The 22890-nt window shown below is 36.4% G+C and overlaps 1 protein-coding gene across 10 annotated transcripts in view; it reads right to left on the bottom strand.

Moving 5' to 3' along the window:
- ROCK2 (Rho associated coiled-coil containing protein kinase 2) overlaps positions 1–22890 on the bottom strand; it is a 140306-nt gene that overhangs the window by 20352 nt on the left and 97064 nt on the right. For all 10 annotated transcript variants that reach the window (XR_002342861.1, XR_002342860.1, XM_021087837.1 and 7 more), the window contains exons 7-23: positions 22017–22155; positions 19852–19943; positions 18891–19050; positions 16781–16841; positions 15898–15909; positions 14803–14882; positions 14582–14630; positions 13885–14020; positions 13697–13788; positions 13229–13475; positions 12730–12836; positions 11561–11720; positions 7700–7860; positions 7171–7355; positions 1691–1760; positions 859–962; positions 510–696 (exon numbers count right to left, since the gene is read on the bottom strand). Coding sequence is in view for 8 of the 10 variants with exons in the window: in XM_021087837.1 (XP_020943496.1) it covers positions 510–696; positions 859–962; positions 1691–1760; positions 7171–7355; positions 7700–7860; positions 11561–11720; positions 12730–12836; positions 13229–13475; positions 13697–13788; positions 13885–14020; positions 14582–14630; positions 14803–14882; positions 15898–15909; positions 16781–16841; positions 18891–19050; positions 19852–19943; positions 22017–22155 (2042 nt within the window). In the remaining 2 variants the exon portion in view is untranslated. The remainder of the gene's footprint in view (positions 1–509; positions 697–858; positions 963–1690; positions 1761–7170; positions 7356–7699; positions 7861–11560; positions 11721–12729; positions 12837–13228; positions 13476–13696; positions 13789–13884; positions 14021–14581; positions 14631–14802; positions 14883–15897; positions 15910–16780; positions 16842–18890; positions 19051–19851; positions 19944–22016; positions 22156–22890) is intronic.

Here is a 22890-nt window from a genome sequence, read left to right as displayed (position 1 = left end):
TGCATTAGTCTATTTCTTGCCTCTCTACTCATTTCCGCTGAACAGGATTAAATATCTCTGTTATAACAGCACACATTTTAATTCCTGCAGCATTGTAACAGATCTGGGTAATGTGACTGATAAGGCAAACTCAATTACTTGATATTTTACTTCGTGAAATTTTTGTTGCAATTTTTTTCAGCCTACATAGAACTATCTCCATGGTTCTTTCAAGATTCTTTTTACCTAAGTTTGGTTTAACATGAAAAAAAAGGATTTAAACTGTTTTCTGCTTTTGGTATTTCCCTGTTAGTCCTGAATTGACCAACAGATTAGGACATTGGACGTAGTTCTTTTTGGAGTCTCTTTCTGTCAAACAACACTGAGAAGCGGATGGTTAGCTAGGTCAAATATTGTGTAGCCAGCATATACAATTTTTCATTTAGATCTGTGACTTTCTAGTACTTCTAAGGAAGATTTATGATACAGTAATTTGACTATCACCAAAAAAGAACAAGGATCTTCCTTACGGATGCGATTGTAGTATCTTTTTCCGTGAGTTCCTGCTTGTGTCTGGCCATCATCTCTTTGATCTCCAGCTCTTTCATGATCTTCTCTTTTTCCAAGTCAGAATATTGTTCTTCGGCAATTGAACGAGCCAGCTGCTCAGAATCTGCTTTGGTCAAGGTAATCTCCAGTTGAGCAGCCAAGGAGTCTCTGTATTTTAGAGAAATACGATTTTGTTGTTCAATTTTTATCATAAAGTCAAGGTTTTTGTCTAAGTCACGTCATCCAAAGTTTTTTCCCTGAAGTACAGCAGGCGCCACTCCAGGGGTGGGAACATGGCTGTGAACAGAAGAGACAACGGCCTGTCCTTACCTTTCATCCTGCAGTTCCTGTTTCTTCTGCTGTAATTCCTTACAAAGCTTGGTCTTCTCTTCACATTCTTCTTTCAGTTCTCTAACCTGTGTTTTATAGAGGGTCTAAACGGCAAAAGACGACAGAAACACGGACCATCACTGTCATCGTTGGGAATATTATTCCTACATTCAAAAGCTATGCAGACAACAAGTCCAGCTGAGCACATACAAATAATGAGTAATGTTGAGCCTATGACTGAAGTAAGAGTTTAACAAGCTTGTCTATTTTCTAGTAATCAACCAATTAACTCATAAAGTTCAGCTAATAATTTAGAAGCCTGATTTTCAACTGGATAGCATAGTGAGATTTCTCATTACATGACACAGACTAGTAGATGAATGGAGAGGTCAAGAAAAATAATTACTAATTTAGACAAGCAAATTTCGTTGGCTTAAAAATCCATGAAACAGAGGTGACAGTTACTACTTTATATTTTAAATTGATCTCAATAAAGTACAAATGTTAAAATGATAATTTTACTTCTTTCATTATGAAAATATATTCTTTCTCAAAAATTAATTTTCTTATTTAACTAACTTTATAAGGCACGGGTATGTGCTTAGAACTATCATTTTAGCAACAATAACAGATTTCTGTTAAACCATCTACAGTCTCTTGGCAAGTGTTCCTCTTATATGTGTGGTATGAAGCATACCACCCAGATTTCTACCTGGGGGTTGATATAAGAAGCTATTCTAAAAACAAGAATCAGTCTCTGGGTTCTATGGAAATTTTTTTTTTTTAATTCTACAAATACAACAATTTTCAAAGTTATGTGTCTGGAACTTACTGAGAAGTACTGCTCTGCTTCCAGCTGATCTTGGAGCTCTTTCATTTGCCCATCCGCATCTTGACGTTCTCTGTGGGGACAGTGAATCAAAGGTTCAAATAAGTTCTATACTTAAACCAGCAACTCCTGAAATGTGGTCAAGGAAACAAATGGGACTCTCTCAGATCCTTTCAGAGAATCCATGAGGTCAAATTATTTTCATAACAATAAGAACCACTGCCATTTAAAAACTTTTAATTCTTTCACTTAGTACACAGGGATTTTTTTTGAAGCTATATGACATCTGATGATGTCATCACCCCAAAAGCTAATGTAATGTGTACTTGTATGCTCTTAGGTTTTAAAATTTTCTCCATTTCAATTTCTTTTCTTTTTTTTTTTTTTTTTTTGTCTTTTTGCCTTTTCTAGGGCCGCTTCCCGTGGCATATGGAGGTTCCTAGGCTAGGGGTCCAATCAGAGCTGTAGCCACTGGCCGACGTCAGAACCACAGCAACTCGGGATCTGAGCTGCATCTGCGACCTACACCACAGCTCACGGCAATGCCAGATCCTTACCCACTGAGCAAGGCCAGGGATCGAACCCGAAACCTCATGGTTCCTAGTTGGATTTGTTAACCACTGAGCCACGATGGGAACTCCTCCATTTCAATTTCTAACACAAAAACATATCATTAGATATAATTCACATAGTCAAAAACTCTTTGGGGTCCTCAGAGTATAAAGAGGTTCAGAGACTACATAGTGCTATATTCCCCATAATACTAAATAACATATTCTCAGATATGCATTGTGATCAGCCATTTATGCTAACCAAGTAGTAGTTGTTATGAGAGAACCAGGGAGTTCCTGTTGTGGCTCAGTGTGTTAAGAACCTGACATAGTGTCTTTGAGGATTCGGGTTTGATCTCTGGCCTCGCTCAGTGGGTTAAAGATCTGGTGCTGCTGTGAGCTGTGGCACAGGTCAAAGATGCGGCTTGGACCTGGTGCTGCTGTGGCTGTAGCATGGGCCTGCAGCTACAGCTCAATTTGACCCTTAGCCCATGAACTTGCGTGTGCTGCAAGTGCAACAGTTAAAAAAAAAAAAAAAAATTTAGAATGTATACAGCAGAGTTCCCATTGTGGCTAGGTGGTAACAAACCCAACTAGTATCCATGTGGACACAGGTTTGATCCGTGGGCTTGCTCAGTAGGTTAAGGATCCAGCGTTGCTACTTATGGCTGTGGTGTAAGCCAGCAGCAGCAGTTCCAATTTGACCCCTAGCCTGGGAACTTCCACATGCCACACGTGTGGACCTAAAAAGCAAAAAAAAAGAAAGAGAAAAAAATGTTTACAGCCAGAGATTAAATGACTTAACCACACCATCTTTGATTTATATATCATTTAGTACTTTTGTCCTTATTTTCATTGAATATAATTTGGTCACTTTGTTTACTCACTGACCCTTAAACCTCTTGATAAAAAGTTAATTATCACTCAAAGTTACTTAACTGTGTCAATTCTGTATTTTATTACTGATGAGTGTATTATTAAGGAATGATGATTCTTATTTCTCTAAGCCAAAAATGTGAAAGATGCTAATAACCTAAGAATGTTCAAAAATTGTCTCATCATCACCAGCTAAAAAGCCCACTTGCAGCAAACCCCAGGGTAACCGTAATCTTCCTAAAGGGCTAACCATTCATTATATGTAACTTAGAATATGTAACACCCAAGTTCCCGTCATGGCTCAGCAGAGGTGAATCTGACTAGTACCCATGAGGACACAGATTCGATCCCTGGGTTAAGGATCCAGCATTACCGTGAGCAGTGGTGTAGGTCACAAATGAGGCTCAGATCCAGCGTGGCTGTGGCTGTGGCATAGGCTGGCAGCTGTAGCTCCGTTTCGACCCCTAGCCTGGGAACCTCCATATGCCATGGGTGCGGCCCTAGAAAGACAAAAAAAAAAAGTAACATTTGTTAGGCATTTAAGAAAACTACTTTTCTTTCTTTCTCTTTTATTTTCTTTCCTTTTTTTAGGGCCACACCTGTGGCATTTGTAAGTTCTCATGCTAGGGGTCGAATCAGAGCTGCCGCTGCAGGCCTACACCACAGCCATAGCAACACGAGATCTGAGCTGTATCTGTGACGTACACCACAGCTCACAGCAATAATGGATCCCTGACCCACTGAGTGAGGCCAGGGATCGAACCTGCATTCTCCATGGATCCTAATCGGGTTCGTCACCACTAAGCCTCAGTGGGAACTTCTCTCAGCTTACTTCTTGACCTACATTTTAAGTATTATTTACCAATTCCCTGATGCTAGCTAGATACGAGGATTTAGCTTTTACCATCTACAACCTTACCCCAATCCCTAACACAGTTGTATTACTAGCCTAAAACCATAATCAAACCTCCTTTTACTAGTATCAACTATAAACCATAATCCCCCAGCTGAAGAACTGCAGCACTCCCAACTGTTCTCTTTTGCTTTTGAGATTTCAAAAGAATATGTCTAAATATGAGTCTGTTTTCATTTATTTTTGCTGGGTCTTTTCAATCTAAAGATTTCTTATCCAGCTATGGGAAATTCTTTTCTCTATTATTTCTTTAATAATTTCCTCCCCTAGATTTCCCTGGGATTCTTTTCTTTTCTTTTTTGGCCACCCAGCAGCATATGGAGTTCCCAGGCTTCAGCTTCGGCAATACCAGATCCTTTAGCCCACTGTTCCAGGCTGGAAACTGAACCAGTGTCCTGGCGCTGCAGAGATGCTGCCAGTTCTGATGTGCCACAGTGGGAACTCCTCCCTGAGATTCTTGGTCTGGTGCTAGAATTCTTGGAATAGTCTGTGTCTTTCTTTCATATATTTCATGTCATTCCTTCTTGTTCTATATTTTTTGAAATTTAACTTTTTCTTTGAACCCCTCTAATAAATTCATACTGGTAGTAATTTTTGTTTGTTTGTTTTTGTCTTTTAGGGCCGCACCCATGGCAAATGGAGGTTCCCAGGCTAGGGGTCGAATCAGAGCTGTTGCTGCCGGCCTACACCACAGCCACAGCAATGCCAGATCCAAGTATCGCCTGCAACCTACACCACAGCTCATGGCAACGCCAAATCCTTAACCCACTGAGCAAGACCAGGGATGGAACCTGCCACCTCATGGTTCCTAGTCAGATTCGTTTCCACTGAGCCATGACGGGAACTCCAATCTCCTTGAAATTCTTGATGCGGGTTTACGCATTTAAAAAATTCCTTTACTAGAGTTTAACTGGGATCCTGGAAGGAAGAAGAGATATCTATGTTGGCCATTTTTAAGTGCAGGCCTAGAGAACATTTCATATGTAAATTCTCTTTGCATGTATATATGTATATGCATGTATATATGTTCACATATAGGTGGATATAATACGAATATATATATAATGTACCTGTTTTACCTCTTCCTAAAAAATAACTTCTGATAAAATGCTAATAAGCTTCTGAAAGGCAGGAAATATATCTGACTCATCTCTGAATCTCCAAGAGTGACTCTCAGTGCCCTACACATGATAGGTATGCATTCATTCATGCAATATCTATTGAGGATATCTTATGAGCAAGAAATTACTCAAGGGTTGGAGAGAGCAAAATATAAGTGGTTTTTGCCATTCAATGAATTTATAATCTATTAGATGATTAAGACAGCGTATTTGAGAGTTCCCATTGTAGCTCATCAGGTTAAGGACCTGATGCTGTGGGGATTCCAGGCCTCGTTCAGGGGTTAAGGATCCAGTATTGCTATAAGCTGAATGCAAAGGTGCCTCTCAGATCTGGTGTTGTCGTAGTTGTGGCATAGGCTGCAACTGCAGCTCCCATTTGACGCCTAACCCGTGGAACTTCAATATGCCACAGCTGCAGCCGTGAGAAGAAGAAGAAGAAATACAAAGATAGCAGATATGAGTATCTTTGGGTAGGAGGGGTTAGGAACTGAGGGATTAAGAAAAAACAAATCCAAGTGCCCTTATAAAGAAAACAATGGGCATATACACTAAGTACCATAAATTAGGTATAAACAAAGAGTAACTAGAACAGGAGGAGAGACATAATCTAGATGTTAAACTAGCTCTTACATTCATACAAACATTGCTGTTAGAATAAACATTATGCAAAATATCTGTTTAGTCAAATAGTTTTAAAACTGTGTTCTCTAGTACCTAGGATTCAGTTTAGGCTCTTGACCAAAGCTGGGCAAATGAGTTCCACCCCAGGATTTGGAGATACAGAAAAGTTAAATCAGGGTCGCTCCAAATAAATGAAGCTATAAGACATATCGCTAGAGTTGTCCTTCTTGAAGGACCAAGTTTTCCGTTAAATAAAAAAATGAGCAGAAAGAATAATGCTAATATATAGGAGAAAAAAAAAAGGACAAAAAAAAATTGGACAAAGATGCCTGAATAGGTTCAAATTTGCAGTTCCAGTTTTCAAGTTAAAATCTCACGAGCTTAAAAGTTTAGGCGTACCCAAGCAATAGACCAGCAAAAAAGAACAAAATCTTTCTGACCAGCCTTTCCTACAGAACGTCAGTATTTGAATACATGGCCATCCCTTTCTAGGTGGTGTCAATCTTACCGACCCGTCACAGGTATGTGAAAAGCAAGCAATTAGCCAAGATGGCAGGAACAGAGTAAGAGTCCTACATTAGAAGTAGCAGGAGCAGCAACAGCTGTGGTAACCATGGTCCCTACCCTTTACTGCGTGCTTGGTGCTGTAAGTCAGTCACGGCTATCCCTTATTAGATCCCTAACAAGGAAGCTATTACTGCCCCCCTTTTGTCGGTGTGATGTTAAACTTTTGGCCCAAAGTTGGTCAGCTAGTAAGCAGTAGAAATGGGGTGCACACTCTGATCTGTCTAGCTCCAAAGCTTATTTTCTTTTCTCTCTGCCTCCCATCAAATAACTGGAATCCAATACGACCTTTGTTCATGACTGGGAAGAACTAAATTATACTACCAATGACTGGATGGCACAAATTTTGACAGTATATTTACTGTATACTTTAAAAGTATTTTAACCATGTTTTCTATTTTCTAAGTAAATTAAATAGAGCACTAAAGTATATCCTAAAAAATGATGTAAAAATTTACATGCTGTTTGCTTAACAGTCAAACATTTTCAAGTCCCAGAAACTAAAGGAACAAACAAAAAGCACTTTATCCTTGAGGGACAGAGGAGTCCTACGGAGGACTCTTCAAAGCATGGAGTGCAAATCCCAGACAGCTCCTCTTCTCCAACACCAACACTGTCATTACAACCTAAGGCAGCAGCAGCAAAAAATCATCAGGGAAGCAAAATCTTTTTGAAGGACAACTGTGGCACTCAATACATTACTTATATGGAAAGAGGAAAAGTGGTCAAAAAAATAAAATGGTCAAAAGATAATCCCCAGATAACTCAAAATTAAGATCATTTACATGTGGATAATTGCACATATTAGTAAATCTTTGTCTCGAACAATTAACTTACTTTCGAAGTTCAGCATTCTGTTTTTCCAAGCTCATTTTCATTTCCATGAGATGATTGTTCTCTTGTTTTAACTGCTTTTCTGACATTTTTAGCGTGTTAACTTGCTGTGTTTGCATCTTCAAGTCATTTTGCGTAAGGCAGCGCTTCTGAGTTTCCTGCTCTATTTTTAATGTTAAGTTTCTAACCTAAAAAATAAATTGTGTTATTAGTATGTAAATAAACTATGTTGATTTTTCTTATCATTGAAGTTGGCAATAAATATGATAATGTAAAACAGATTTTTGCCCTTGAGCAGTTAATTTGTTTCATAATAAAATATTTTTTGGATTTTAAAATGAAATACGGTCTTTACAAATTTTTAAAATTATGATTCTGCTAGTACAATATCCAAATTCAGTAAAATTTAAAGATCACAGAATATTATTTTATAAGAAAAAATTTTAATTAAAAACTATCATTGAACCTTTACAAATAAATTTGTTTTTAATTCATTAGTTTATTATTATTGATTAGTAAATTTCACACTTACATCCTCATTTAGCACATCTTTCTGTTTGAGGAGTTCATTGATTTTCTGCTGTGACTGTTTGAGGTCACAGTCTAATATGGAGCATCTTTTCTCAGCTTCCAGCAACAAGTTCTCTACTTTCTGTTTTAAAGTTCTTTCCTCCAAGAGCTTTTTTTCCATTTCTATTGCCACGAAAATGGACATAACCATGAATTTGCAAACAAAGGAAACATATCAAATACATGAAGCACTGCTAATAAAAATTATAGTAAATGATGCTGCCTTAAAAATAATTTTTTAAATTTCCAATTTAATATTTTCATCACTCCTCTTAATGTATTTGCAATGTCAACAATTGCATGCCTGAAAATTAGGTGTTTCATTTGTAGGGTATAAAAATCTACCACACTCTGCAATATTACATGCACTCTAATGAAAGTAAAATAATCCTGCTTTTACTTATACTTCTAAAAAATGCTTCTTTATTTAAATAAAAATTTTTCTGCTACTCTATGCCTCTCGGTGTTACTCTTCTTACCTAAAAACATCCCAGGAGTTCCTATGACCTCTGTGACTCTTTCCATATTAGCATGCTACTATGCAGAAATGAAATTTATATTTTTGGAGTTGGCAGAGGACGAGGCTCTGGAACCAAATCCTAGTTCTGATACATCCTAATTATTTTATTACTAGGCAACTTAATTAACCTCTCAGAGACTCAGTTTCCTTACCTCTAGAATGGTGATGACAGTATATACACCCACAGGGGTTTTGCAAAGACTGAGCTAATAGGAAGTTCCCATTGTGGCTCAGCAGTACCATGACCAGTACCCATTAGGATGCAGGTTTGGTCCCTGGCCCTGCTCAGTGGGTTAAGGATCTGGCATTGCCATGAAAGCTAGCAGCTACAACTCCAATTTGACCCCTGGCCTAGGAACTTCCATATGCCCCAGGTGTGGACCTTAAAAAAAAAAAAAAAAGACTCTTAGAGTTAACATATATATGTATAGTACTTATTAAATGCTGCCTGGCATATGGCAAGCGCTTGGTAAGTGCTCATTACTTAGGGGGAATTTTCAATTTTCAAGAAAATGTTCACAATTTTTTTTTTAAGAAAGGCAGAACAGTACAAAAAACTGAGAAAAAAATATAAAATATCATTGTGATTTGCAGGACTGTGGCTAATCTTTACTTGTTTACACTTTGGTGTATTTTCTAAATGATTGGCAACAATCTTTTAATTTTATTAATCGGAAAAGGCTTTTAAAAGTCTTCTTTCAATCTCAAGTGAGGAGCAGGCAAAGTTATCTAATCAAGTGATTTCATATTAACTGTAAGTTATTAAAGTTAAAGGATTACCTTTTGATATACTGATTAGAAAATCTGTTCAAACTCAACAGGTTCTTCTGCTCCTTCATACCTAATGTTTGACATCTAATTATCATTTATTACAAAGTTATATTAGGTAAAAATTAAACCTATGAATTTTCCACACTTAAGAAGTGTGGAAAAATAAAACTACTTTTTCACATACCACTGAAAATAGCTAGCATTTCTAAGCACTTTTCATGTATCACTGCACTCGGTTTTCACAACTTAAAAGAGTAACTGCCCCCTTATAGAAAGAAACAAGGCATAAAAAGGATAAATAACTAGACAAAGTCATATAACTAGCAATTCATTAGTAAGCCATATTCTTTTTTCTTTTTTTTTTTTTTTGTCTTTTTAGGGCTGCACCCGCAGCATATGGAGGTTCCTAGGCTAGGGGTCCAATCTGAGCTGTAGCCACTGGCCTACACCACAGCCACAGCAACACCAGATCTGAGCTGTGTCTGCAGCCGACACCACAGCTCACGGCAATACCACATCCTTAACCCACTGAGCGAGGGCAGGGATGGAACCCATGTCTTCATGGATGCTAGTCGGGTTCGTTAACCACAAAGGGAAGTCTGTAAGCCATATTCTTGATCAAAGGAGGCAATGATATGGAGGGAAAGACTGGCTTTATACCAGATTTGAGTATCATCTATAAAATTTAAGTTTTGTGTCCTTGTGCAAAATATGAAAGTCATCTGTATCTTAGTGTTGTAAAAAGGAATTTGAAAAAATGAGTTATTATTATGCTGAAATGGTTAATTTTCAACAGTTCAGAGAATAACCTATAAACAAATGCACCCATTTTAAAAACTCATAACCCTATCGTGGGCACAGAGAAAAGAAAGAGGCACAAGTGAACCCACTGAGGTAAAGAAAATAAGATTCTGTCTTGTTTTGGGTGGTATTACAAAACATGAAAATGTTTGCATTTTATTGAACCTAAAATTTGACCTCAAAAGAAATTCAACTCTTGTCTTCTAGGCCATACACAGGGCAACATGGCTCACTACCTTTCTTCTCAGCTATTTATTTTTTTTATTTTTCTTTTTTTTTTTCTTTTTAGGGCCACACCCACAGTATATGAAGGTTCCCAGGCTAGGGGGGTCCAATTGGAGCCACAGCTGCAGGCCTATGCCAGAGCCACAGCACCCAGAGCCACAGCAACGCCAGATCCGAGCCACATTGGTGACCTACACCACAGCTCATGGCAATGCCGGATCCTTAACCCACTGAGCAAGGCCAGGGATCGAATCCGCAACCTCATGGTTCCCTGTTGGATTCCTTTCCGCCGCGCCACGACAGGAACTCCTCTTCCTAGCTTTTTCTAAATAAAGCTCTCATTTCATCTTTTATCATCCAGAATCAAAGGGCTTTATTAAACTTGTTTTAGGCTTTCTTTTCCCGTTTTTATGGCTGCACCTGTCATATGGAAGTTCCTTGTCTAGGGGTTGAATCGTAGCTGCAGCTGGCAGCCTACACCATAGCCATGGACGGCAACACCAGATGGGAGCTGCAGCACTGAATACTTAACCCACTGAGTGAGGCCAGGGATCAAACCTACATCCTCACAGAGACAACAATGGGTTCTTAATCTGTTGGGCCATAATAGGAACTCCAAGTAAACTGTTTTTAACAACAGCAAAAAAATCTCTAATTCAATAATTAAAAGGCTATTTTTTGCTAAGTCATTAATAAATGTTATATTTTAATATGAATTGAAATTTCTGTTTAAGAGTTTTGCAAATCTTTCACAAGAATACTTTATTGATTTCCTTTGGATTTTAAATCCGTCAGTCAGTTTGAAAAACAAGAAATTACCTTAAAGACGATTCCAAAACATAAGCTTGGATTGTGGAAAAGTTAACTTTGTCATCTTACCCTACACTCAATTTGTATATTGTGTCTTTGACCAAATCTAGCTAGCATCTTTATCATGTCAAATTTCAAAATATTCAGTTAACTTATAGTCTATAAAGTGGCAAGAATTTTTTGATACAAGCTGGTGAAATGTCAAACTAAATACTATAAAAAGAACGTATCCCCCAAATCTGAGTAGGTATATCTAGAACTTCAAACTCTGTATGCCTGTTAGCACTGATACCACTTAGGGCTGCACCCGCAGCACACGGATGTTCCTACTGCTGGGGTGGGATCGAATCGGAGCTGTAGCCACCAGCCTACACCACAGCCACAGCAACACCAGATCCGAGCCACTTCTGCGACCTACACCACAGCTCACGGCAATGCCGGATCCTTAACCCACTGAGTGAGGCCAGGGATCGAACCAGCATCCTCATGGATACTAGTCGGGTTCGTTAACTGCTGAACCATGACGGGAACTCCAGGCCTTACTATTTTAGAAATGGTCATTGCCTTAAAAGGAAAAAACATATATAGGTAAAGCTTCCTTAACAGTTTCTAAAAATATTTTTCAAAATTAGAATTGGCTACAAAATCAATTCTTACTAAAAATGCTGCTGAAAACCTTCTGAGGAAAATGTGTACCTTTCATGGCTTCTGATTTAGCTTCTTCAATGGATTCATAAATTTTATTTTTATCTGCAAGCCGTGCTTTTGTAGCCTTATGTTCAGCCTCTTCCTGTTCTAAGCTCTGCTGTATAACTTTCAGTTGGTATGTCATATCTATTTCCATGTTATTCTTCTCCTATAAAAGATTTTAAATGGCAGCTATCAACAACAACAACAAAAAACAGGCTCACAATTCCAAAAACTTACAAAGCTCTTCGTAGTTTGAGCTACTTCTTTATTGATGACTCAAATATTTCTAGCTGCTACTACCATAGCTTACTTCTTCATAGACATTCTAATCTGGTTGTCTCGCAGGCACCTCAACTCAGACTGAAATGGATCTCCTCTAAAAGAGCCATTTCTCCTTTATTCTTTATTAAGTAATGGCACCACTATAGATTTCATCACAAACTAGGAACTCAGAACTCACTCTGACCACTATTCACATGCCACTTAATCACTAGGTGCTACCAAATGTACCTCCTCCAAATATTTCTCAGATTCACTTCCATTTTCCATCCTCCGAAACCACTGTTTAGTCTCCACTACGAGAGTTACTAAGAAAGCCTCTGAGTAGTCTGTCTACCTCATCTTGTCCTCCTCAAACCTATTCACCACATGGTACCCAGTGAAAGGTACCTTAAATGTGCTTCTAATAAAATCATCCACTTAGAGTCCTCCAGTGGCTAGCCTACTACTTACAGCAACGAAGGAGCTTAAGCCCAACAGACTGTGTGATTGTTAAGGGCAAGAACTGCACCCTGGTATTTCTACCACGTACGATGACACTAAATACTTAAATGAGTGAATACGTAAGTGAATGAAAATAAAATATTAACTGCAAAGAGCCTAGAAACTAATTATCCCTGACTTACAGCAGTTTTTTTAAACTTCTAAATTAAAGTCATACAACTTTACATTGTTTTAAAGATGTGTTGTAAGTCAAAAATCTGAGTTTTCCTGGGACGCCCAGGGAGCAGCATCCTCACCACGCACATCCTCTCCCAGCCACCTGCACACTAAGGGCTGCCTGCACGGTGCTACTCCGGGTCTCGAAACGCACGTCCCAGTCCACAAAACCAAGTGTACAATAAGAACGTGGAGAGTCATCTTCCTACACAAAGACAAAACTTCGCATGTTTTACCTTTTCCAAATCAGTAAATCTCTCCTGTAGTTGTCTCTTCTCCATCTCTACTTTGGTTAATAAGATTTTGCCATTCTTTAAATCTTCTTCCAGGCCAGATATTCTACCTAAAATTGCAACATTTTTTAAAAACAATAAATTAATATAGTACATACATATATATTAAAATAAGAATAAAAAATACAGAAGTCATCTCACACTTTAAAGCTATTATTTTTGAACAAAACTTTCATAATTGTTGGCGTAGTGCTTTAGAATTATTCAACTGGAATCCAATCTACCACTTTCAGGAGTGGTTTGTTAGTTAAAATACTTGATATTATTTGAAAATAAATCTTTCACTCATAAAATTTTGTAACACAATGTACTTCTAATATCCTAACTTTACATAACAGACTAGTATATTCAGACAGGTACTACTCCAGCACATTATCCAACATCTAAAGTTATTTCCAAAACACAAATCAAATAAGATGAATTCAAATGAAATCTCTAATACCTTGTAAATCATTAATAATCTCTGATCCATGGGTTCGGTCCCTCCTTTCAGATTCTAGAACTGACTGCAGATTGATAAAATCCTTTTCAAGTTTTAACTTGGCAGTTTCCAGCAGGCAATTTTTATCTTGTAGATCTCTATTGTTAGATTCCAGCTGCTGAATCTGTTTTGAACTTTCTGCCTGGGTTTTTCTTAACCGGGCCGCAGTATCAGATTCTGTTCGCAGCAAAGCATTGGTTTCATCCAGCTGTTATTCCATTCAAAATCAAACAAACGACAAATAAACACAGTTATATATGATGGAAATTCTTCAATTTATGACCCCATTACAAACTGTTTAAAATGAACAAAAGTCCAAAAATATCTTCCTAATGATTTCCCTTCGGTAACACTGCCAATTACAATAAACGTTAATAGACAGTCATAAGTAAAATTCAATATTCTTATTACAAAGTAGGATCAACTTACCTGTCTCTGGAGTTGATTCACTTTCTCAGTGGATATCTGAGAGTTCTGATTTCTTTTTTTCAAATCTTCCAGTTGATCTTTTAAGCTGTTAACTATGATAAAAAGCATTTTAATGGCAAGCTTCAACACAATACACCCACATACATGCAAACTTTTTTTCTTAGTATTTAATACTCTACATCACAAACCATCATTCTCCAAATTTCGTTTCTTGTCTGCTTCATGATCAGCCTTCCGCTGATATTCTGCATTTTTGTGCTGAAGAAGTGCCTTTTCTCTTTCTAATTGTCTTAATGCTGATTCCACATTTTTCCTTAAGGCAATCTGAAATAACGTTTTAAATTATTATCAAAGGAAAGTATTTATAAAAATCAAATAAAAATAAAAAATATTTCATCATACCAAACAGATAAAAAAAAGACCTTTAAAAAAGCTCTTTTGTTAAAACTACGTTTTTTGTATTTTTAAAACAGCACAGTATTTTTAAATAATCAAGACGTTGTCTTTTATTTACAACTGCAAGTCAAAATTTCCGTAACATTCCATCACAATTGAACCATCTTTACTTAATACAAACTGAGTTTAAATTAAAAAAAGAAACAACTGTCAATTTCTATTTTGAAGTCATATCATTAACACAAATGCAATTTTTTTTACTTAAAATATCTATACATTCTAAATTAACTCATTTGCAGAAACGTAACAAAATGAAGCCTATTATTATGGCTACCCTGTGTTCTGAGTTCTGTCCATCAATGCTACAAGGCAGATTTTACTACGTAACAAGATATGTATTAATATGGTACTAAGAGAACTCTGTGGATAAGTCAGGCATTGAAATTTTGCATGAACAAAAATGTTAATAAAAGCACGGAGCAACTTTACCTCTTCTTCTAGCTCCTTTGCTACTTTCTCCAGGCGAGTATTAACAGACCTGAGGAATTTCAAAGGAAATAGTAATAAAATAATTCTCTCCTAATTTACAATATAGATATTTACTGTAAATTATAATCACATAATTACTTCGTAGCTCTTCTTTTTCTAAATATTGTAAAATGTTTAAACTTACATTTTAAAATACAACATTTAATTATCTACAAACATACTTGCACTTCTGCTCTAGTTCCTCTTTGGCTTGTATCTCAGTGCTAAGGTGTTCTTCTAATGTGTATAGCTTTTTCTGAATCTGTCAGAAAATAAGAAACTATAATTATAAAGTTTGATCAAATTTCAAGATGACAGGCTTAAAGAAAACCTGATAATCTTCTCTTTTCTTTCAGCTTAATATAGATATAGTATTTCAACTTAATATAGGTAGGTATAGTATTTGTACCTTCGTTTTTTGGGGGGAGTGCTGCACCTGTGGCATGTGGAAGTTGCCGGGCCAGGGATCAAATCCACGCCACAGCAGCAATTCAGGCTACTCCAATGACAATGCCTTAACCTGCTGCGCCACAAGAGAACTCCTATTTGTATCTTCTTAATGTGATTTTTATTGACAGGAAAAAAAATATTAAATAATCCATTTTTGGAGTAGTACTTCCTTTATAAAGGATTTAACTTTTTGAGTTCCTTTTTTGTTTTAGGTGCAGTGGCAGGCACTTTACAAACATTGTCTTATTAATCCTAACAAAAACCCTGAAAAGATGGGTACTGTTAGATCCATTCAATGAAGAAACTGAAATCCAAAAACAGTGAATAACTGGGCCAAGACAGCATAGCTAGTAAGTGGCAGTGCCCAAAAAGACCCAAGTCTATTAGATTCTAAGAGCAAGGTTCTTTCCACTATTCTTTCTAGTGATTAGTTCTCCATGATTTCTAATATATTTCATATATCTTTAAGCAAAACTGTATTATTTCCCTAGTAAGAAAAGACAGGCCAATGAACTAGTAAAGTTTAACAGCTTTTGGTTGCTCCTGCATTAGTATAACTTGATCATACTAGTTACCACATGCTAATCAAAAGTTCTTGCTGCTAGGTATATATCTTCAATAAATAAAAACCAAAAAATGTGCAATATACATTTTTAAACAAAAAATCCATAGGAGCAATAATAAAAAAAATACTTGGTAGAAAAAAGGTTAGGAACTTCTCTCTTGGTAGATGCAGTATTCCAAATGCTAGGTAGGATATGGTTACATCAGAACATTGCTAGAGTGACGAGTATGTCTGTTTTTCAACATATTCGACATCAACATACCTCTTGACTTTCCTATTTAAAACAAAACACAAAAACATCAAAAAGATTACTATGCTTTGTGAAAATTCCTAAAACACAAATCATACCAAAATGACCCAACCAATTTTTTTAGTTTTTATATGTTTTGAAGAGAAAAATGTTTAGCAGCCACATTTATGTGCACGATATAGCTTTGTATATAGTTACAAAGTACAGAGGCTATAAAATACTATAACATTTTGATAAAATTATCCTTTATGTGAATTCATTCCTAAATACTCAAAATTTAAATCTCTCAACTATTTCTGAATCCTTATAGCTTGTTATCTGAACATTTTATAGTACTAAGATAAAATTTTCTGGCTGGTAGAAAATACAGCTGTTTGTAACCCTATTCTACCACTTTTGGTACTAAAACTAAACCTAAAGCCATGTATAATTCATCTTCTCATCAGCCACTGGATTCCATACAATACCTGTCAAATAAATGAATCATTTCAATGCTATGCTGAACTGAATTGCAACAAAGAATGCCATCTAAAAGAGGCATCAACTGGACTTTTAAAATACAGATATTACTAAAATATTTGAACATGTGATTAAAATAGAGTAGTAAAGGGAGTTCCCATCGTGGCGCAGTAGTTAACAAATCTGACTAGGAACCATGAGGTTGCAGGTTCCATCCCTGGCCTTGCTCAGTGGGTTAAGGATCCAGCGTTGCCATGAGCTGTGGTGTAGGTCGCAGACACAGCTCAGATCCCGAGTTGCTGTGGCTCCGGTGTAGCCAGTGGCTACAGCTCCGATTAGACCTCTAGCCTGGGAACCTCCATATGCCGTGGGATGCAGCCCTAGAAAAGGGCAAAATGACAAAAAAACAAATAAAGTAGTAAAAATTTATACATACTTCATTCTTCCTTATTTGTATTGAATCATTTTCTTTACAAGATGGAGAGTCACTTAATAACCTAGAAGGAAAAGCAGGAAAGAAATTATTTTGCATGTCATTTTAATTCATTTTCTATACAAAGTCATCCTCAGAATTAAATTCCAACCACAAAGATTATCTTTCTTTTCAGTTCAACATATTTTAAAGGAAGCAATATTTTCCCCTCTAGAGATTTATATCATTTCCGACCATTTAAAACATTAAATATTTCTTGCCTCTCACTCTTAGTGGATGTCCTAGTCCTCAACATTGTTGAGACTGGGGTCACCAAGCAGCACTGTATACTTTCTTCCCTCTCCTTTGAGTTCCTATGACTCTATGACTATTTTATTCTTCTTCTTCTTTTTTTTCTGGGGGGGGGGGGCATACCTGCGGCATATGGAGGTTGCCAGGCTAGGGGTCCAATTGGAGCTGCAGCCACTTGCCTACACCACTGCTACAGCAATGCAGGATCTGAGCTGAGTTTGCAACCTACACCACAGCTCACAGCAATGCCGGATCCTTAATCCACTAAGGGAGGCCAGGGATTGAGCCTGCATCCTCATGGATGCTAGTCAGATTCGTTTCTGCTGAGCCATGACGGGAACTTCAACTATTTTATCCTTCTTTTCTAGAAATCTTCTAGAAAGAGACATCTCTCCTTTTCAAAGATAACATTTGTTTCTTTCCTTTTTTTTAGAGCCGCACTTGCGGCATATGCCAAGTTCTCAGGTTAGGGGTTGAATTGGAGCTACAGGTGCCGGCCGACACCGCAGCCACAGCAAAACCAGATCCAAGCCAAGTCTGGGACCGACACAACAGATCACAGCAATGTCGGATCCCCAACCCACCAAGGAAGGCCAGGGATCAAACCCGCATCCTCTTGGTTACTAGGTGAATTTGTTTCCACTGCACCACAATGGGAACTCCCTCAAAGACAACACCTTTGGATCTTCAGATCTTAATACCTAAGTCATCACATCTATTCAACTGCCAACTCCTCTCTCACTGTTTATAAACATGCCTGGCACTGATACCCTCATTTTAGTCGGCATTACAACAATTTTCAGAGCACTATCATTAGCAGGATGAACAACTCAACCTGGTTTGCTGGGATTTTCCCAGGTGAAGCATAAAAGTCCCACACCACATCCTAGTAAACCCCTCAGTCCAAACCGTAATGGTTGATCACCCCAACCACTACATACATGGAAGTACAAGAAATTTCTCAAATCTATGTTTCTTAAATGTCTTTAACGCTTCACTCAACTATTGAACAGTTTTCAATGGCCCCTCAATGCCTGTCAAAGTCTAAAGTCCCTTAGCACAGCACACAACAACCGTTTTATTAAGCTTCCGCTAAGCTCCATCTCCAATCTGTTTTCTAATCTTATAGCCAATACTCACTCCAGTTGACCAATATTTATTAAACGATCTTGTAATAGGCTCTGCACCAGATGGGAGAATTACAGGCAAGAAAAATACAGTCCCATTAGATACTCCAAACGGTCCTCCTAACATAGTGACATTTACCCTACGTTTGAGCCTTCCTGGACTGTACCACTCTGTCCCCAATAGATGCTTACATTCCAAACTTTTGATTCTATTATTCACCTCGCCACTATACTCCCCCAAGCTCCCTACATCTCAGTCACTCAAAACCCTTTATCATTAGTCTCAGCTAAAATGCTACCTTTTTCCTGAGGTCTTACCTGACTTTTCCCACCCTCGCCCCAATGAGACAGAACTTTTATTTTTCTTCGGAACCATCTCAGATCTTTTTGGTAACTTTCTTAAGGCAAATATCACATTCTACCCTTCATTATGCCTATATAACTCTCACAATTATATCCCTTATTAGTTGACAAGCTCCTTCAAAAGTAGGTATTTGGTATTACTTTACATACCCCCAACAATACAGACTATTGCCTCACACTGATTTGTAAACAAATATCATATAATATTCATTGAAAAAAACTCAGTTTAAAACAAATTAACCTTGTCTTCTATAATTCAGAGTCTCGAAGTAAGACAACTCTTTATAGATAGCTCCTACAAACAATAAAAACACAACAAACAAATCACATACAGATTTTCTCTATAATAGGTAAACCCTATAAAGGGCAGCTGATTTCCCACGAAAGCTTTAGGAATTGGGAAGGTTTCCACATCTCCTTTATCATCCTCAATGTCGTCAAAATTGCTGCTGTCTATGTCACTGCTGAGCTCAGGTACCACAGGAGCTGCCGCTATTAAAAGAAAAGAAAAAAATTACTTAAAAATAATATATATGATTCAAAAATACATAAACTACCCCTATTTTGTTTTATATTATTAATATACATCATATTAATATTATCACATTATATACTGATGTGTGATTAACATTATGATTTACTATAGAAAATTTTAGTAACAGATTTTCTATTTTATTATATCAAATAATTAAATTTTATGAATGTTTTACTATTATACTAGATCAGTTTTAAATACAGATAAATCAATTAAACAGGGAAAGGTATATGACATTATTCTAGGTATTAAAATTACAAGTAGCAATAATCTGTGTATACACTCTTTAGTCTTCAGTTTTCTATATTAAGTGAAAATATTTCTTATCTTTAGAATGAATTAATATCAAATATACATAAAGTTAAACTGAATTACTATGCTTATTCTAGTATTCACCAGAGTAAGGTCTCTATAAATAACTAATTATTGATTTATTATTTCAAACACCTGAATTAAAGATAATTATATTTCCTCTACTCTGAAAATTACTGAGGTGTACAAAACTTAGCTTGATAAATTAAGAAACCTGTAAAGTTTATTATAAAAGCACTGGGAAATAAATACATGTTAATTTGCTAAGACACTGAGGTAATAATAATTAGTTATAAATACTGTTTCAAAACAAATTGAAATGAAACCTCTCAATTTAAAAATTAGTTGGCATTAAGTGTACCAGACATGCTTGTTAATTCAGAAGAGGAATCAATTTATAAAATTTAAAATGTGATGAAACGGAAATATTTAAATTTTTGACTTACTCTCTCTTATGTTATCCCAATTCCACTGATCATTCTTAAAGAAAGGATGTTGTTTGATTTCTTCCACCCCATTTCTCCCAAGTCGCACCTCCCTAAACGATGCAGTTAAAAACCGTATTATAAAGAGTAAGATTATAAAAATACAAAAATACAACTCTCTCCCAACAAAGATCAAAATAAGGATCACAAATGAGCTTGAGATATCTTAACTAAAAGCTTCAGCTTAAATGCTGCTCAAAAATAAGCAATCTCCATTTTATAGCACATGCTCTTTCTAGATAATAAATGTCATGGAAAGGGAAATGTGTTTCCACCTGTACTTTGTGTCAAATGAAGGTACACATGAGATTTTCCATTAAAAAAAACCACCCATGTGTGCCACAACCCATGACCAACTTCAGGGCATAAAATGGATAGAGATCTAACTTTTGGCACAGGAGAGTTTTTCAAAACCTCTCTGATAAAAATGTCATTTAAAAATATTCCTCCTTGTCTGAAAAAGAACTCACACATGTGTCTGAAGCTATCCACATTTACTCTGGAAATAGCTATAGTAAATATAAATATATATTACATTTATATTAAAATTATCATTCTGAATCACAAGAAAAATGTTACAAATAATTCCATTCTCTGTAATATATGAGTCTTCAATGGAGACTATATGGAAATAAAAAGCATCCTTTTTAAAATATGCCCCTGAGGTTATGTTTAATATAAATAGGACAACCTATAGAGGGAGGTGCTCCTAGTCACAATGACGGCATTAAATTCTTTCCAAACTATCTTTTCTCCACCTACTGAAACTACTATCCCCCATAAACTGCTAAGGTGAATTTTTCATGAATGCTACTCCTTTATGCTATAGATATGCTGTACCATATAACATATGCTACAGATCTATAGATGCTCTTTTATATTTTACCTTTCAGTACCATTATGGTCATCCCCACCAACCCCATCTAGTCATCAAATAAAACATTATACAGAATTTCTTTTGAGTTTATCAGCATGAATTACTCAGTAATCAGATAATTAACATAGTTTTATTTTACAAATGACTGATAAACAAAAATGATTACGCGTCTAATGAGGACAAATATAAATACATAATTTTCTTGTTTTATATGGAAAAAATTTCATAATATTTAATTTGATGAAAATGCGGGAAATAATTATTAATAATGAAAATACACCCTGATGGAACTTCTCTGGGGGTCAAATTTGCAACTCAAGTAGGTCAACATTAAAATTTATATCCCAGAATTCCACCTTTAAGATTTTATCCTACAGAAAGTATGTAAAGATGAATGTATGAGGATAGTCACTGTGCTTTGAACAAGAATGGCTAACAAACAGTACGGTATGCTGAGGAATCAGCATCTTAGAGAGAAATGCCCTTGGTTATCATCTAATCTGATCCCATCATTTTAAGAAGGAATAAAATCATCTCCCCCAAAAGTAAAACAATCTCCCTAAAACCGTAAAGCTCGGGAGCCACATCTGGACTGAGGGGAAGTCCCCACTTGCCTGTGTGGTCCTCTGACAGGATGATTCCCATCGCAAATATAAAATGGGGAACCAGAAAGGAAGAGAAAAGAGACGGCAAGGGAGACATTTACAGTAACTTTCTAGCTTCTCTTTTTAAGCAGGTTTTCACAGCAATGTTCATCCACTTTGTGTTAAGAAATATGGAATTTCGGGACAAACTTGCTCATATTCAAATGCAAATTAAAAAGGGCTGGGGAGAAGGTACTCCCAATTCAAACACAGATAGTTTTTAAGATTATTAACTTAATAATCTGCACAGAACTTCTTCTCTCAAAAAGCTGTACACCAAGAGCAATATGGTTTAATCACATTAGAGGATAAGATATAAAAAATACAAAAATTTTATTTCTCTCAAATGCACTATTTTACCAAGTTCTATTTTTTTCCTTCTTAGATACGAGAGTTAGACGACAGTTAGATTACCATTAGACCATAGATAAAAACGACAAGGGTAACCCAACACCAGGCTTAGCAATAGGAAAAGGCTAAACTAGAATTAAATGCAATTTGAATAAAGAGAAAGACTGATTTCACATGTAAGTGTTAGGTACGCTTCCATTTCTACAAACCTAAAAGTTAAAAGGATTCTCTACAAAAGATTCAATATACATTACCTATCTGTTAAGAAGGCACAGATGAGATTCTTCGCATGTTTAGAAATTTCTGCATCTTCAGGGAAACATAACGAGTTTTTATGATCCATAATTTTGCTGTATGTTCCTACAAGTGAATCTGCATAAAATGGAGTATCCCCTAAAATTCCAAGAAAGAAGACGGAGTGTAACAGAGAAGGCAAATTAAAGATTTTCCACCTAATATTTAAATACGTTAAGTTTAAATGTGTCACATGTATGGAGGAACACAAGATCTAAGGGCCAGGAATCTCTGTCAAAACAAACAGGCACACAGTAAAAACATATTTAAAATTTCACCATACCAATGAATTATTAATTTTTAAGACCAGAATAAAATCAATATTAACGCTATAATTTGTCAAGGGTTTCAAATACAAAATGGGAAAAAAACTCAGTATATTGGACAATTTAAAATCTTACTCGGTGGGGTCAGATCAGTCAGAGTCCTCTAATGCTTAAAGTAAATTATTTAGCCTTTTGTGTTATATAATACAGTAGTCGCTAGCCACAAGTGGCAATTTAAAATTAAATAAAATGAAAAATTCACTTCCCTGCCATATTTCAAGGGCTTTCATCATGACAGACTGGACAATGCAGCTCTGAGAATTAGATCAGATCTGTTATTTTACATATGAGGAAATCAGGCCCACATAGACGACATGTGATCTGCCTAAGACGACACACAGCTGGAGTTAAAAATGGCAGATAGAGTCTCCCAGTGCAATGTTCCTGCTGACCAATGACTGTGATAAAGAAGCACTGAAGCAAGTATAAAGACAGAAAAAAAGTACAAGGCGTCATTTTGGCCAGTACTCAACAGAAGCCAGAAGCGTCAAAACTCTGTCAGTATGCC

The sequence above is a fragment of the Sus scrofa genome, chromosome 3 (assembly GCF_000003025.6).
Source record: "Sus scrofa isolate TJ Tabasco breed Duroc chromosome 3, Sscrofa11.1, whole genome shotgun sequence".
NCBI classification, from domain to species: domain Eukaryota; kingdom Metazoa; phylum Chordata; class Mammalia; order Artiodactyla; family Suidae; genus Sus; species Sus scrofa.
The sequence above is the reverse complement of the archived record's forward strand: the minus strand, read 5'-3'. Positions and strand labels throughout refer to the sequence as shown.